The 15,678-nt window shown below is 35.7% G+C and overlaps 1 protein-coding gene across 1 annotated transcript in view; it reads right to left on the bottom strand.

The window, feature by feature from the left end:
* Nucleotides 1–15,678, bottom strand: part of PPP4R4 (protein phosphatase 4 regulatory subunit 4) — a gene marked incomplete at both ends in the record, with an annotated part of 67,558 nt that overhangs the window by 35,125 nt on the left and 16,755 nt on the right. The window contains 3 exons of the mRNA XM_080345644.1: nt 638–711; nt 1,406–1,553; nt 7,330–7,432. Of these exons, the coding sequence (XP_080201770.1) occupies nt 638–711; nt 1,406–1,553; nt 7,330–7,432 (325 nt within the window). The remainder of the gene's footprint in view (nt 1–637; nt 712–1,405; nt 1,554–7,329; nt 7,433–15,678) is intronic.

The following is a 15,678-nucleotide window of genomic DNA, read 5'->3' on the forward strand; positions in this document are numbered from 1 at the left end:
CAATAATATATGTAAATCTCCGTAATGTTTTATATTAAAAATACAGTAAATATGCCTCTTGCAAATCTTTTAAACTTAACAATGAAATATGAATACTCAAATCAAAACTGAATAAATTAGCCGAGTAAAGGGGAGTGACATGATGACTTAGTGACAGATTTACTTCCTCTTGCTTGAGCTACACAGTGAAAAATTAAGAGTGGTGGCAGGGCATTAGATTTTTGTTCCATCAAGAACAACTGAAACACAAAATGAAATTGACCTCCTGCATTAAGTCCCATTTAGCAGAAATCAGAATTTTAGCCTAGTAGCAAACAAAATTTAGTTCTTTCATGAAGACAGAATGAGATACTATCCTGTAACCCAAAACAGTATACATGAAAATACATGACTAAATGCACTGGAAGTGTTACAGGAAAAAGTCTTTATTTGCTAAAGAATACTTAAGTTTTTAAAGGCAACCTTTCTCTCTCGCCTTGTAGCACATTCCTCTCTTACAGTATGTGCCACAAGCATTACTGTTTTCACAGACACAGAACTGCCACAAATCTGAAAAGAGAATGAGACTTGCAGGGCACTATAATCTTACAAAATATTACTAATTTGTTGTTGTTAGCATCGGTGGGAGACTTATTACCTCATGCCTCACAGTTTCTTTTGGTAAAGCTTCTATTACAGCAAGAAGAGTTTCTAGCCATGCATTGCTGACTCCTATCAGAAAGAAAAGGGTTACATGTTATGTTGTTCATATAACGAGTATAATAAAACACACATCAGTTTTACAAAATTAGTTCTCATTTTTTAATTGCATCTCTTCAAGGAGTTATATATCTAAAAGTCACTAAGTTAACATTCAAGACTTCAAACACCCATTAAGTGGTAGAATAGGCCAGAAGCAAATTCTTCCCCCATTTCTTTTACCTTTTGAATTCTGGTAGAGGAAAATAATTATCCTGTTCATTTTAAAAAGACAATTTCTGTCATTTAGATGCATAGTATTTTCTTATGCCCACTAAAACTTTGTAGTTTTACAACAGGTCCTTTTTTCTTTATATCTTGAAAATAGTGTCAAAGAAGTTAAGAAAAAATAATCTTTACAGAAGAAACGTCAACCATTCTTGCTCTGTTTTCTCAGCCACCAAACTCTGGTACTTCAGTAGAAGCTGGACTCAATAACAACTTTAGCATTTAGTCCTTCAGACAAAATGTTTTCGTTTGCTTCAATCAGAACTATGTTTAAATATCAGCATGGAAGTGGTCAGCATGTAAAAACATTTTAATTCATGCAAGGCTAGATATCAAGTACCAGTAACTGCACTCACTGCTTTACACAATATTGCACAGTCGCTAAGGAAACAACACGTATAGAAGTAATCAGTCACCAGCACAGCTGCACAGCCCTGACCTGCATCTCTGTGTTCCAGGTGCTGGAGAATGATGTGTAGGAAGGAGTGGGAGTACGTATGAATGGACACCGACTCCTCTTGCAGAACCGTCAAAAATGAGACAGCAGCTGTTAACTGCATTTCCACTCCTGCAACATGTAGCACCTCCTGTATAATTACAAATTATATCAATTTAGAGCATGAGGTAATAACGTACTGAAAGAATATTCAAATTTTTACATTCACTTTTAAGAGTGAATATGCAACAACCTGGGTAAACTACAATATCAGCTGTAAAAATATTTTCTCTTAACAGCAATTACTCAGAGATATTCAAATCTCTTCTACCATAGCATTAACTTTTCAAGGAAAATATAGTTAATTGCAACATTTTTGGTGACTTCCAGCTTCATTAATACATATGTGTGGATTTTTCTGATTTATAAAATGAGATGTAAAAACAGACAAGCCAAAAACTGTACTTCTGCTGTTTATGCACATTAATTAAAAATAAATATTTCATTCATCCAGTGAATGACACAAAAGTAGCAGAAGGCAATTTAGATTTCATCCCTTGCCAACTGACATGCAGCACAGATAAAAATGTATATGTGTGTATATATATACAGTTGTAGTCTTAAAAATAAAGCAAGATGTACTAGAATATTTATCCAGGTAACTCAGCATTTATTAGTACTTAGTTTTAATATTTAAGAATATAAGAATTAGGCTGTCTTTAAAAACATCAGATCAAAAGTTAAACAAAGGTAATACAGGAATGAATTATCACTAGATTTTTTGAATGAAACAAACAAAAAAATCAGATTTATATACATACCAAAGAGATTGCAGGATGCAATCTATGATATAGTATTCCTTGTAAATATGTACATACCAGCTAGGTGATAATTCCACTTGTTTACTTCTCTAAATGTATCTCATGACAAAATAAAGTGCACTATTCTACCACTAAAGCACTACACTCAGTGGTTCAAAACTCAGTGAGAGTTTAAAGCCCATACTTTCTATTCAATATTTCATATATTCATTTCTTTTTTTTTCATTTCTTTTTTTGAAGTGCATGAAATAAACAATGTTTTCTCAGATTACATTAAACAAGAAGCTGATCTTTTAATTTTTTTTTAAATCAACCTAGACCAGATTAATAAAATATCCACTATGCACATAAGTATTATGTAGAATAGGAATTACGCAGAGAAAATGCAGTTTGCAGAGAACGTCTGAGAAATTTAGTAGATCAAGCTTACTTCAAAGTAAAACAACACTAAGTTTTCAATACACAAATGTGAACCAGTTCATGTGTGCAAATGTGTCATTTTTAGTTTAAGTGATTTCAAAGAGAATCATGAATTATCTCTAACGAGTTGTCTTAATTTACGGCTGTGTATATTTGTAACAGCACTCTCTGTGCCCTGACGTCCCCAAATGAAAAAAGGAACAGCATGGTTCAGATGTAATAAAATATTTTCATCCAATAGCCATGGAAACCATCCTTTTGTTATTTCCACAGCCTGTCTCTGGCCTTGTGCCTCCATTGCTATTACAACAGCCACAGCTAAGCATAAGGACACCTACCAGTTTTGTAACTGGAATGTTTCTGGGATCAGAATACCTGTGCATACTGTTCTGGGATTTTGGCCTACATTTGTTCAAAAATACATCCCCAAAATAATCAAAAGAACTATCTATGCACTGAAGATGCTAAGACACCACTGCAGATCAGAACATAATGCAGCTGAATGTATTCGCTCTGTAGGCAATGCAAACAGGGTTACTTACCATCAAATAAAGTTTCCAAATAGTCTCCTCCACAGATCCACACAACTCTGCATAACCATGTGTGTGAACACATTCTCTGGATGTGCCTCCTCATGGACCTCGGGAGACATTGAAATGTGAATTTCTAGACCGCTCACACACCTGCCTGAATTGATGTTTGCACTCAGAAGCGTACAGTTCCACACAGGAAAGCATACGGGTCTCCCCTTCTCATTCCAGTTTCACTGAAGTCGAGTGACTTGAATATACTTAATATAAATATATTTATTTTCCTGTCTATCTTGCTCAGACAAGCATTTCAATGGAATTTAAGGGCACCAACATGTTCTAGAACTATCCTAATGTCTGTGAGTTAAACTCAGGCACCAAAGCTTGCAAAATTTAGAAAGACTGGCTTATTTAATGAATTGGAAAACAGAAAATTCACCTCTACTTTAATAGATTTATGTCCTGCAGCAACAGATTTCTCTTGAAAGAATGCTGCAAGCAGAGACACAGACAATTGTTTTAGTAACTGATGGCATGCCCGAAATCTTTATTTAGGAATAGAAAGACACAGAAATAATGGAGATTACAGAAGCTCTAAGATACAATGAGGCTAGACTTTAAAAATCAATGTGAGGTGTAAGATGGTGAAAATCAGTCCACCTCTTCTTAAAATATAAAATCAATTGTGGGGAAAAAAAAAAAAAAAGGAAAGCTTTCAAGGGGAGACTGATATACTAGGGGAAAAAAAGTAACTGTGATGAGTTTGGAACTAATCAGACAGAACCAAAGAAGGCTTGATGTTTATGCTTCACAAGAGTAGCCATAGTTTTCTACAATCACAGCATTTGGAAAAATCTCTTTTTAGTCAATGAGACTGACACCTGCAATCTCCCTCCACTGCTGCCGGTGGCAGTGCCCAAGGATGGACAACAGGGAAAATACAACCAACATCATTTGAGAGAAGCCATTTAGTGCACAACCAGAAATGCTGAGAAGAATGTCTAAGCCTTCCCTAAACCTGCATTCCAATGACTTCCAAGGTTCATGAGGAGGTGCATGCAGAAATCCAGAGAGTGGGGATCTCTATTCAAAAGAACACATACAAGGATGTCACTTCTTTTTAACTGTACAATTTTAAAAAATATTTCATAACCTCATTCCTAAATTACCATCTAAATTACATAAAACGTATCTGTTTTTTTAGTGTAACCAAAATACTGACACTTAATTTAATAATTAGTTAGATCTGGCATGTTTATTGGTGTATTGTGTGTTTTATTTTGTCCATCTCAGACCTGAAACACTTATGTCAAACATATACAGGGTCTTTGATATAATTTTTATTTAATTAGGTTTTAAGGACTGATAAGCAATTAGCATATACTCAGCTCTGATAAAAACAGTATTTATTTTTGCTTTTGGGTTTCTTCAAGTATGCTAAATAAGTACACTGTTTTCTGTTCCCAGTTATATAGTGACAATACTTTCAGATAAATAGCACCCTGAAACTACTGTACAGTTCATTTTTCATGTGCAAATTTGAATTCAAAATGATTTTTCCTAACCTACAGAAGTGAAACCAAGTGCAGTAATTTAAGTCAGCTTATTTCCCTGCAATACCAGAATACATTTGCAAGACTTTAACCACAGTTGAGTTTGATTATGTCTTTATATATAACAGTTTCCATTAGAGAACTATTCCTCCATAAATAAAAGGATAAGAAAAAAAAAAAATAGGCCAAATACTGTTAAAAGTGCAGTGAACCTGGGTACAAAAGAACTGTTCTTCTATTAGAGATTGAATAAATATTAGATAAGGGGCCACCACTGAAGAACTTGCTTCATAAGAGTATATCCACAGAAAGAAATTTAGCTTACATACATTCCAGAAAGTTTTAATCGATAAAGCTTAAACCTTAAAGGAACACTTAAATTTAGACTGACCTAATTATATTTCGCTCTTTTTCCCCTGCCCTAAGCATATTAAGTTTCATTTAATTTATCATCTAGGAAAGTATTCAATTTGGATTTAAATGACACTGAAAGATGAAAAACACGCTACTTTTCTCAGTTGCTCAAAGATTGATTAGATTTATTATTAAAATTGTCTGCTTCATTTCTAATTTTGTCTTCAATTCCTAATTCTTCTTTCTTCATATACTGTTTTCAGTGGAATGTCCATTATTATGCAGGAAGACACTTTATAAAAAGTAATTAAGTACCGCCTGATCTACGCACACAGAGCTCCAACTCCCAACTCCAGCTCCAAATCTCACCATATTTTCCAGGCCCTAGGCTCTGATCATCCTTTTAATTCTTTTCTCCATCCCTATATAAAAAACCTAAGACTAGAATAAAAAAATGTATTCCCATATTAACTTTTTATTAAAGATGGAGAGGCAAAGACTACCACTTCTATACCCCCTCGCAAATAAGTGTAAAAACAAACAAAACAAAACAAAAACAAAAACAAACAAACAAAGAAACAAAAAACAGTGTTTCTTATTACTCCTTCATTTCAGGAAGAACTTTCCTCTCAAAGCAGAAAGACCAGAGACCCAAACGGATTCCGTATGCTAAACAGAAAATTAAAAATAAACCCTTTTCTTGAAGCCAGTAGGTTGGTTTAAGAAGGAATGCATTATGAAGGTCAGAATAACCCATGGTAGTAACTGTAGAAACTTGGTGTAAGTTAAAGGGTTTGCAATTACTTTGTAACTTCAACTCATTCTTTTTCTCAAAGATTCTTTTTTATGCACATATATATTTAAACAAAATGCCTCTTGATCTGCATCTTTTAACACAGAACACGATAACTAGAAGTACTTTAAAGTCTATACTAGCCCTCAGTTCTGAGGACAGCTATTTCTTGGCCATTTGCTGAATTAAAATAATTAGACAAAAGCTGGAACAGCTCCTCTTAAGAAACAGGAGCCTCCTGGGATCACAGGAGGAGATAATATGAAATTGAAAGGTGATGCCTGTTATTCACAGAATCACAGAATGGCTGAGGTTCAAAGGGTCCTCTGGAGGTAATTTTGTCCAATCCTCCCTCCTCAAGCATGGTGACCTAGAGCCAGAACACTTCCAGACAGCTTTTGAAAACCTCCAAGGAAAGAGACCACTATCTCTGTGGGCCATCTGTGCCAGTCAGTCCTCGGTCACCTTCACAGAGAAAAAGTGTTTCCTGATATTCAGAAGGAACCTCCAGTGTTTCAGTTTGTACCCACTGCCTCTTGCCCTGTCACCTGGGCACCACTGAAAAGAACCTGCCTCCATCCTCTTTGCATCCTCCCTTCAGGTATTTCAGAGAATCACAGAATGGTTTGGGTTGGAAAGGCCCTTAAAAATCATCTAGTTCCAACCCCCTGCCTTCCACTAAACCAGGTTGCTCAAAGCCCCAAGCAGCCTGGCCCTGAATACTTTCAGGGATGGGGCCTGTTCCAGTGCCTCATCACCTTCATGGTGAAGAATTTGTTCCTTATATCTAATCTAAATCTAAACTCTTTCAGTTTAAAGCCATTACCCCTTGTCCTATCACTACATGTCCTTGTAAAAAGTCCCTCTACAGCTTTCTTGTAGGCCCTTTTTAAGTACTGGAAGGCTGCTAGAAGGTCTTCTCAGAGCCTTCTCCAGGTTAAACAACCCCAACTATCGTTTATACAAACACATCTGTATGGAAAATGAGTGTATAACATTACATGACCAGCATGTATCTACCACAGCTAGCAGTGACTTATTAAAACTCTGGAGGGCAGCATGTGAAGCTTCAGCCAGCTAAAAATATACTTTTCTGGAGAGCAGCATGAAAATCTTAACATTTGGATGGAAAGTGACTGAGAACATAAAAATGAACCATTGTGATCAGCTGGTCCTCAAAATAGATCTCAAACAGCTGTCAGAACACTGGTAAACCTTTAGAATATGTAAATACTATTATTTCTGCTTTCTTTTCCTGTTGTAACATTTTTCAAAAAAAAATATAATACCTGCAATACTTCATAAATTCAATGAATTAATGTGGAAGATCTACTGGACATACCTCTCACAGAGAACGACTTCATAATAAAAGTGGGATTTTTTTTTTTTTTACTTTTGCTAAAATACTTTTACTGGCAGGAAAAGATGCATTCAGACCTCATCACGTATGACTTACTCTGATTTTTGGTAAAACTCGACGAAGTGTTTCTGCAGGATTCTGTCGCATCAGGACTGGAAGGTTTGCCACCACACTTGTTCCTTGGATATCCTGGCCAGAACTTACAAATATATATACATACAATATATTACTCTCTAGGATGGTTACAAGCTCACAGTTTTCATTTAAAAAACAAACAAAACACAAACTACCTAGGTTATTCATATAATAAGTCAAGAGAGGCATTACTTTTTTATATAATATGTAGTAGAAAACAACATTAAAACAATATCAACCATAAAAGCCTTTATGTATCATTTCTAATATAGAATGTTCTAATTTTTAGTGTAATTTTGGAAAAAAACATAAAATGTTTGAAAGATCTTTTCGAACAGGATGATCGAGGCAGTGGTTTCATGGAAGCTTTTATATTGTAACAATACAAGCAAAAAGTACATTCATAAAACATTTTAACAGAAATCTACAATTTTTTCCCCTTTTTGTAAGGAAAACAGTCAGATGTATACTCAGATGTATATTGACAAACATGACTACAGAAGGATGCAAAAACTTGGTTAGACTAGACATCTTGTACATTTCTCCTCATCCCATCTCTTTCAATGGTATCCCACAACTGAAAAAGATAAAAACAGCAGGATGGGAGGGAAATGATAAGCAGCAATGAAGAAAAGGCATAAGATGAAAACAAAAGCTACTCAAGTGGATAACCTTCTAGAACGGAATCAGAAAGAGTCTGGTTGCCAAAATAAAAAAATAAAAGTAAACATTACCATATTCTTTTTTCCTGTTTAAGTGCATAAAATCCATTTTGCTAAGCAAATTCAGATTTGTTCCAACAGCTAAGCAGCTTGTTTTTAAATAAGCACACAAAGCTCAACTGTACACATGCAAGCACTTCTGTTAGCGTGGCATTGCAATTAAATGTACAATATCATTATACATATCATTTTAAGAGAAAATTATAGTAAAACTACTTTTAAATACTTCCCTATACCACTTCCCATCCTCTCATTGCTCCAAGTTTTCTTAGTGAAACATATGAGCTCAAGAAGAGGACTAGGTACATAAATTGGTCACATGACAGTAGATTTGCACAACCACCTTTCATTTTTGTTCTGTCTCTGAAATATATTTAAGGAATTCACAGTTAAGATGCAAAGCCTTCCCGAAGCATTCAGAGCTGAAAAGATCTTTACTCATTTCATTAATGCTCTACACCATCATCAACATTAACATCTTTCAGAAGACCAAATGAAATTATAGGTACATTCAAGTAGGCCAATTCAGATCCATTTTGTTAAATGCATACAAATGTGCTTTTTAAAAAGAGGATATGTTTGTATAATAAGCAAGAGGTAAAAGTAAAAGCTTTGGTTAAAATCAACAGCAACCAAAATACCCCAACAGAAACATTGTAATATTCTACTATAAAGATTTTTTCCTTGCACTCTATAATTTCCCAGTGAAAATATTCAAACAATTATGTATCACCATTAACCTATTCATGTTTAGCAAACTGCAATTTTAGTGTATTTTTGAAAGAAAGTGTTCTTCACTATCATCACAAAGATAATTTTTTGTGTTAGAAGGCAGTAAATTCTGGAAGATTAAGTACAGGCTGGGAGGCAGGAATTCAAATCCTTTTTGCAAGGTGGAGAGTTACACACATCTCAGTTCACTTCTGTGTAAGGTTTCCATTCAGTAGATGGGTGCAATTATCTAACTCACCAACTACAAGTTAGCCCTCTGTATAAGGGTCTTCACATTGGAAAACCTCTGCCAGAAAAAAACTTCCCCTTCCAGAAAGTGTAAATCTTGCTATGGCAGATATGTCTCATTTTTTGTACAGAATAACAGAAAGTGCCTCTAATTTGAAAGCATGTGTCTAAAGCATATATGCTGGAAGTAACCTAATCTTAGATCTCGTGTGTCTGCCTCTAAGGTAATTTTCCTTCAAAATCAATGAAAAGAAACAGGACTCAATAAAGAGTAATTTATCTCAGTCTAGAAAGATGAGATGGAGAGTGTCCCAAAGTGCCTGTTTCCCTCTACCACCTGTAAAGGTGGACACAAAGACTGGCCCTCGTGCATGCACCTGCAGGGGTAAGGAAATGATGGATCCTGCCCACAGAAACAACTTCAAGCTTTAGTCCTACAGGCATTCATATTGATGAATGCAAATAGTCCCATTTGTTTCTCACCTAGTAATATATTAGGATCATTGAATATTTCAAATTGGAAGGGGCCCATAAGGACCATCGAGTCCAACTCCCTGCTCCATACAGGACTACGTAACACTAAACTGAGTCACTAAGAGCATCCTCATCCAGAGGCTCCTTGAATGGTGACAAGCTTAGTGCTGTGACTCTGCAGAGCCTGTTCCAGGGACCAGCACCCTCTCAGTGAAGAACCTTTTCCTACTGTCCAATCTGAACTTGAATTAACATCTTTAGAAACACTTGAGTTATAATAACACATAAATAATATAACTAACTTGGGACAAAATTAAACATTCCTACTTCCTGGACTTACACAGTAATCAAGAACGATCCATCACAAACTTAGTCACGGCAACAACTGTTTTACATGGGTGCCACACACCACTAATGCCAGATATTTTTGCTTAGTTTTTTGTGTGTGTTTTTAATGGACTATATACACTTTAATATTACAAATATAAGAACCCAAATAGAAGAGTTATCACAAATTCTAAAATGAGTAACAAGTGAGCAGAAAGCTGCGAACACTGCACTGAGGTTATCACACGTTGCTGCCATTAGGACTGCAACATTCTGACTCGCTGAGCACAATCTGGGAATCATTCCCAGAGAAGAGACTTCACCTTTATTGTGCTACACACTTACAACAATAAAAAGTGAACAAAAACTACAGCTGAGGGAGGAGCTCACCACAGATGTAAAACAAATACACTGAAATTCACAATATCACAGTATAATAGCAAACACTTCAGAAAAAAACAACAACAACAACAAAAACTCAACAGGCTGAAAAAAAATTAAGAGACATAATTTCAAGGTCAAGAGCAAAAGGCTTGGCAGAGCATAAAATTAATCACTTTTTCTTGTATTTTTTGAATATGGGTTGTATTTTTCTCTTCGTATATACCTTACTTTAGGAATATGGAAAATTACTAATCCAATACTGCATGTTTTTTAAATACAGTGTGTATACTAACTGAGAAAATGTATCAGTATTTTTGTAGTTTTTTAATCCTCTGTTAAGACTACTACTGATGTAAAATTAAAGTGATGTGATTTTCACAAAAAGTATTAGGAACCAATTTTCTGGCTAGTTACCATAGACACCCCTCTATAATTTTTAAAGTGTTGTCTGTAAACACAAGAATGTTGACAAGTTTTGACAGGGCAAAGCTACACCAAAACCCTCTTTAATGCCATTCAAAACCAGCAAGAATGAATGAGAATGCAGAATTTAGTACAATTTTAATATCATCATCCCTTCAATCTTATTTGGTGTACATACATGTGCACGGTCAATAAAACACGTCTCCTGATAACGTATAAACTCAATAAAAGGACAGTATTCTGTTAATTACTGAAAACTGACTTAAATTGATGATTAATAACTGATCTATTTACAGCTTGCAATATTTTTGCATAATTCAAAACCATGTTGTTATCTAATTTAAAGCCATGAATACTGAAGCCTTTCATGTTTATGGAAGATTTCTCTGATTGTTGCATACTAATTCCAACAAAGCTTTAAAGCAGAACTGAGGAATCTAGAGCTCCCAGAGTGGAAAGGGTCACCAGGTGGATGAGGCCTAAAACTTCTTATGATACGACTTGCAAGGAAAAGATATGCACCTTTGTATTGTCCAGCAATAATACAAAATGTCAAGATAACTTGGAGAAGCTATTTAAATGAAAACTTCATTCACTTGGTATCAAGATGGAAGCAATCCTAACTGGTAAAAAATGCAATCAAAATGCAATGTTTTTCCATCAGAAATGTAAAGAAAATGGGAGCAGTTCTCTTTAAACGAGAAACGCTCAGTATCTGGCTTGCTGCCAATTAAGAATGTGAAGCAGGAGGCATTTCAACACCTACACAGCCTGTAATTTTCCAACTGTGGAAGATTTTTCTTATGTTTCTACCAAAGAAGCTGCACCATAGATTTTCTTTAAATATTACAGACTTCAGGATTATAGTGAATTACTGTTAAATGCTCAGATTTATACATTTTTGTACTAATAAATATATTAGAACAAATGCTAAGTCTTTTCTTCATAGTCGCAGTAAGCTTAATGTAAGCAAAATGCTATTCCTTTATTAACAGCGCTAACTATAGAAGAACTCAACAGAGCCCTATACTTAGAGGCAATTTAGCTCAACCTCTTTTATGCCAGCAAAATCCATATAGATAATATAATTTAAATATAAAACTTCAAGATTCATCTTGTGGGTTCATCCTACAGGAGATTCCAGTGACTTTACAATGCTGGGAATCCTCAGCTCTCACGCCTGAACACTCCTGTCCCAACACTTGCTGGCTTTGCAAGCCCAGCTGTGGTACCAAAGCTGTTCTGGCTACACAGTGCATTGAAGAACTGGTATCCATCAAGCATAAGCGCAGCACTAAGCCTCTCCCTCTAGCCCCTGCATTTGGATTTACCTGTTTTTTCTACCCTTAAAAAATGAAGTCTACATCACATTTGACTGCCTTGAGACTAGAGTAAACCTTCCTAAAACCATTCACAAACATATGAAGGGCAAAAAAGTGACTGGGAGTATTCAGCCTGGATTTGCAAAGGGGAAGTCATGCCTGACCAACCAACCTGACAGCTTTCTATGATGAGATAAATGGGTTGGACAGTAGAAGTTGTTTAACTTATTTTAGCAAGGCTTTTGACATCTTCTGCCATAATATCCTCATAGATAAATTGATGAAGTACAAGCCAGATAAATGGAAAGTGATGTGGACTGAAAACTGGCTGAACTACTGAGCTGAAATGGTTGCGATCAATGGCCAGGCTACTAGTGCTTCACCTCAAGGGTCTACACAGCAGGGCAATACTGTTTAACGTTTTCATTAATGACCTGGACGATAGGACAGAGTGCACCCTTAGCTACTGTGAAGGTGACATAAAACCAGGAGGATGGGTTGACAGATCAGAAGGTTGTGTTGCTTCAACAAGCTGAAGAAAAAAAACAATGGCGATCTTTGAGAGTTCAACAGCAGGAAATGCAAGTCCTGCAGCTGTGGAGGAATAAGCCCATGTACAGAACAGGCTGGAGCGAGCCAACTGGAAAGTAGATCAGTAGGAGAGGACATAGAGGTTCCAGCGGACACGAAGCTGACCAGGAGCCAGCAACGTGCCCTTGTGGCAAAGCCAGCTGACAGCATCCTGGACTGTACCAGGAAGAACGTCCACAGCAGCAACAGGGATGAGCTTATTGTTCTCTATTCAGCAGAAGAAACTTAGACAAGAGTTGAAGGACCACTGAAATTACTATGGGATTACAGCATCTAATATTTGAGCTGAAGTTTAGACAACAGGCATGTTTGTCTCAAGAAGATAAGGTTGGGAGACTTATTTAATATGTATAAAGTCTGATCTGAGGAAGCAAAGAAGATGCAGGTTGATTCTTTCCAGTGGTGCCCAGTGACAGGACAAGAGGCAATGGACACAGAAAATTCCTTCTAAACCTTAAAAAAAAAAAAAAAAAAAAAAAATTTTCGAAGTCAGAGTACTCAAATATTGGAATTAATTGTACAGGCAGGTGGTGCAGTCCCCATCCTTAGGATTCAAAATCCCAAGACTGGGACAAGACCCTGAATATACTGTTCTAACTGACACTGCTTTGAGCAGGGAGGTGGACTAGATGATCTCCAGAGGTCCCTTCCCACCATGACTATTCTATGGTTCTCATACTCAGGATAGGTGTTTCCAGGTTTGCAAACTTTCAACAAGCTCAGGGCAGACAAATAGATTTCTTATATTTAAAAAAACTAACTGCTTAAATTAGATGCTTAAAAATTCAATTTGAGTTTCATTTTAAAAGTATTTTTAAAAACAGATTCTGCAAAATAAGAACCAAAAATGTTTCAAGAGTCCCTGAGTACTCAGGTAGGAAAACCTGTATCTGGAAAGGGAATGAATGACTACAGTTCCTTCTATAGCATGAAGGAAGAAGATTACTCACTGAATGTTCCCCAAAGGAATATTACCACAGAGGAGTTTGAAAAGGAGAAGACAGATTTACATCTCTCTCCTTCATTTGCACTAACCTGCAAAACATAATGACAGGAGCAGAACAGAGCATTGTAAAGGCAGCTGAGGTACAGTGTTTACCCAAGCTCTAACTAAAGCCCTGTGTTTATGAACTGTATTTTCGTTAGCAGTGTGGCTAACTGTATCAGTTCAGCAAAAATTATTTGCTAAATAGTGATTGTTGCATCAAACACTGAAGTCTGTGCTTTGTGTAACTTAGTTTTACAAAGCCAGAAGTTCTGATGGATGGCTGCAGGGGATTACAGTGTTAACTCAACACCCACCATAAGTGACATTATTTTCAGTGCAAGACCCCAAATGTTTTGTGTTGGTCTAAATCTGCACTTCTTGAAAAGAGAAAAAATTACCAATTTCACTGAAGGAGGGATTAGAATAACATGACAAAAAAAAAAAAAAAGAAAAAAAAAGAATAAAGTATTCAATAACTAATCAGGTATTAGGAAAAATAAATTCACCAAGAACATTGTCAAACACTGAGAAAGGGTGCCCAGAGGTTGAGGGGATCCTTGGAGATGTTCAAAACTCATCTGGACAATGTCTTGAGCAATCTGATCTAACACCAAATTACATTAGACTTGGCAGCTGGCCCCGCTTTGAGCAGGGCATTAGTTCTAATGACCTCCAGAGGTCCCCAAACATCTAAACTATCCAGTCACTGTGATTCATAAATCCTAAACTTAATTTCCTATTTATATAAAAGTTCAGTGTCTGACAGGACTTAGCCTATTCGGAATGATTCAATATTAATTCTCCTTCTAGGATTTCTGTTCTCCGGTACAATATACCAGTTGCCAAGGCAAATAGAAATCCAGATAAATATTTCAGTCAATAAAATAAAAGTGCTTGGCCCATAAGCCTTCCTTAGAGAATCTTCTGTACTTTTATTGTAAAGAATTTTACATAGCGATCTTTACTATGCAGACAGGGAGACACACTTAAAAATTATTAAACTCTTTCTATGTCCTTGCTAAGTAAAAACTAACACTTTACAAGGGGTTTTTTTGGTTGGCTTCTTTTTTTTTTTTTTTTTTTTTTTTTGTGTGTGTCATTGTATAGTTTCAGGCTTTTGGTAACAAAAAGGGTAAAAAAAATCTAGAAAGTCTAATGTCTTGAAATCAAAAATATTGCTGTGATTTTAAGACTAAACTTCATTTCACTTCAAGGTGAATACTCCTTTGATAAAATATAATCTGGTGTTTTCTGTAAAAGTACAATCCTTTCTTAATACCAGTGTAAAGCACTGACTTTGCTTTTATTTCATTTTATGTATGCTTACATTTCAAGTATACTTCTGTAAACATAAATTATGTAACAGGAACATCTGAACGTCTATTTGACATGTATTATAATAGATATATTATAACCAGACCCAGTTCCATGGAAAGATCTGTCATTTCATCAGAATAACTTCCTTTAAGAGCCTCAGTTGAACAAAGAATGAGAAGCACAAGCTGTACAAATACTACCAGAGTCTTGAAACCATGTATTACAAGGGAGATTTCATAGACTATAAGTGCTGTACAAAATCGTTTGTACGTTATACTCTACCATGTTGCAAATGACAAATAAAAGGATGTGGAATCAAAATGATGTTTTACCTGATAATTTGCCCTAGGATTCGAAACTGCAAAGATGTCCAAGATGTTTGGGATGTGTTTCTAAAATCAGATACACACTTATATTTCTGGCATTGTACCATAACTGCTAAAAAAAAAGAGGCTTCCTTCTCAAAAAAGGCCAGTACAAGAATTTAGAAAATGTTACTCTTTTAGACACACACTATCATATTAACTATCTTATTTATTATAGACTCATCTTACGTATTAAAATACAATACTGGGGCTCCTAAGCTATATGCTTCACTTTCTTCACTCTCAGAACTGTAACAACTTCAAAATTAGTTTAAACTGTCCTTGGAGCCAATGGCCTTTTTCTGTATGTAGTAATACACTATAACATTTCTGTATATAAGCCTTCATATATATGAAAACCATGATAATTTGAAAGATTCTAGAATAGAGATATAAACCAGACTGGAAGTCCAAGACTTTGATGGGGCCAATAAGAA

Source organism: Nesoenas mayeri (genome assembly GCF_963082525.1).
Source record: "Nesoenas mayeri genome assembly, chromosome: 5".
Taxonomy (NCBI): domain Eukaryota; kingdom Metazoa; phylum Chordata; class Aves; order Columbiformes; family Columbidae; genus Nesoenas; species Nesoenas mayeri.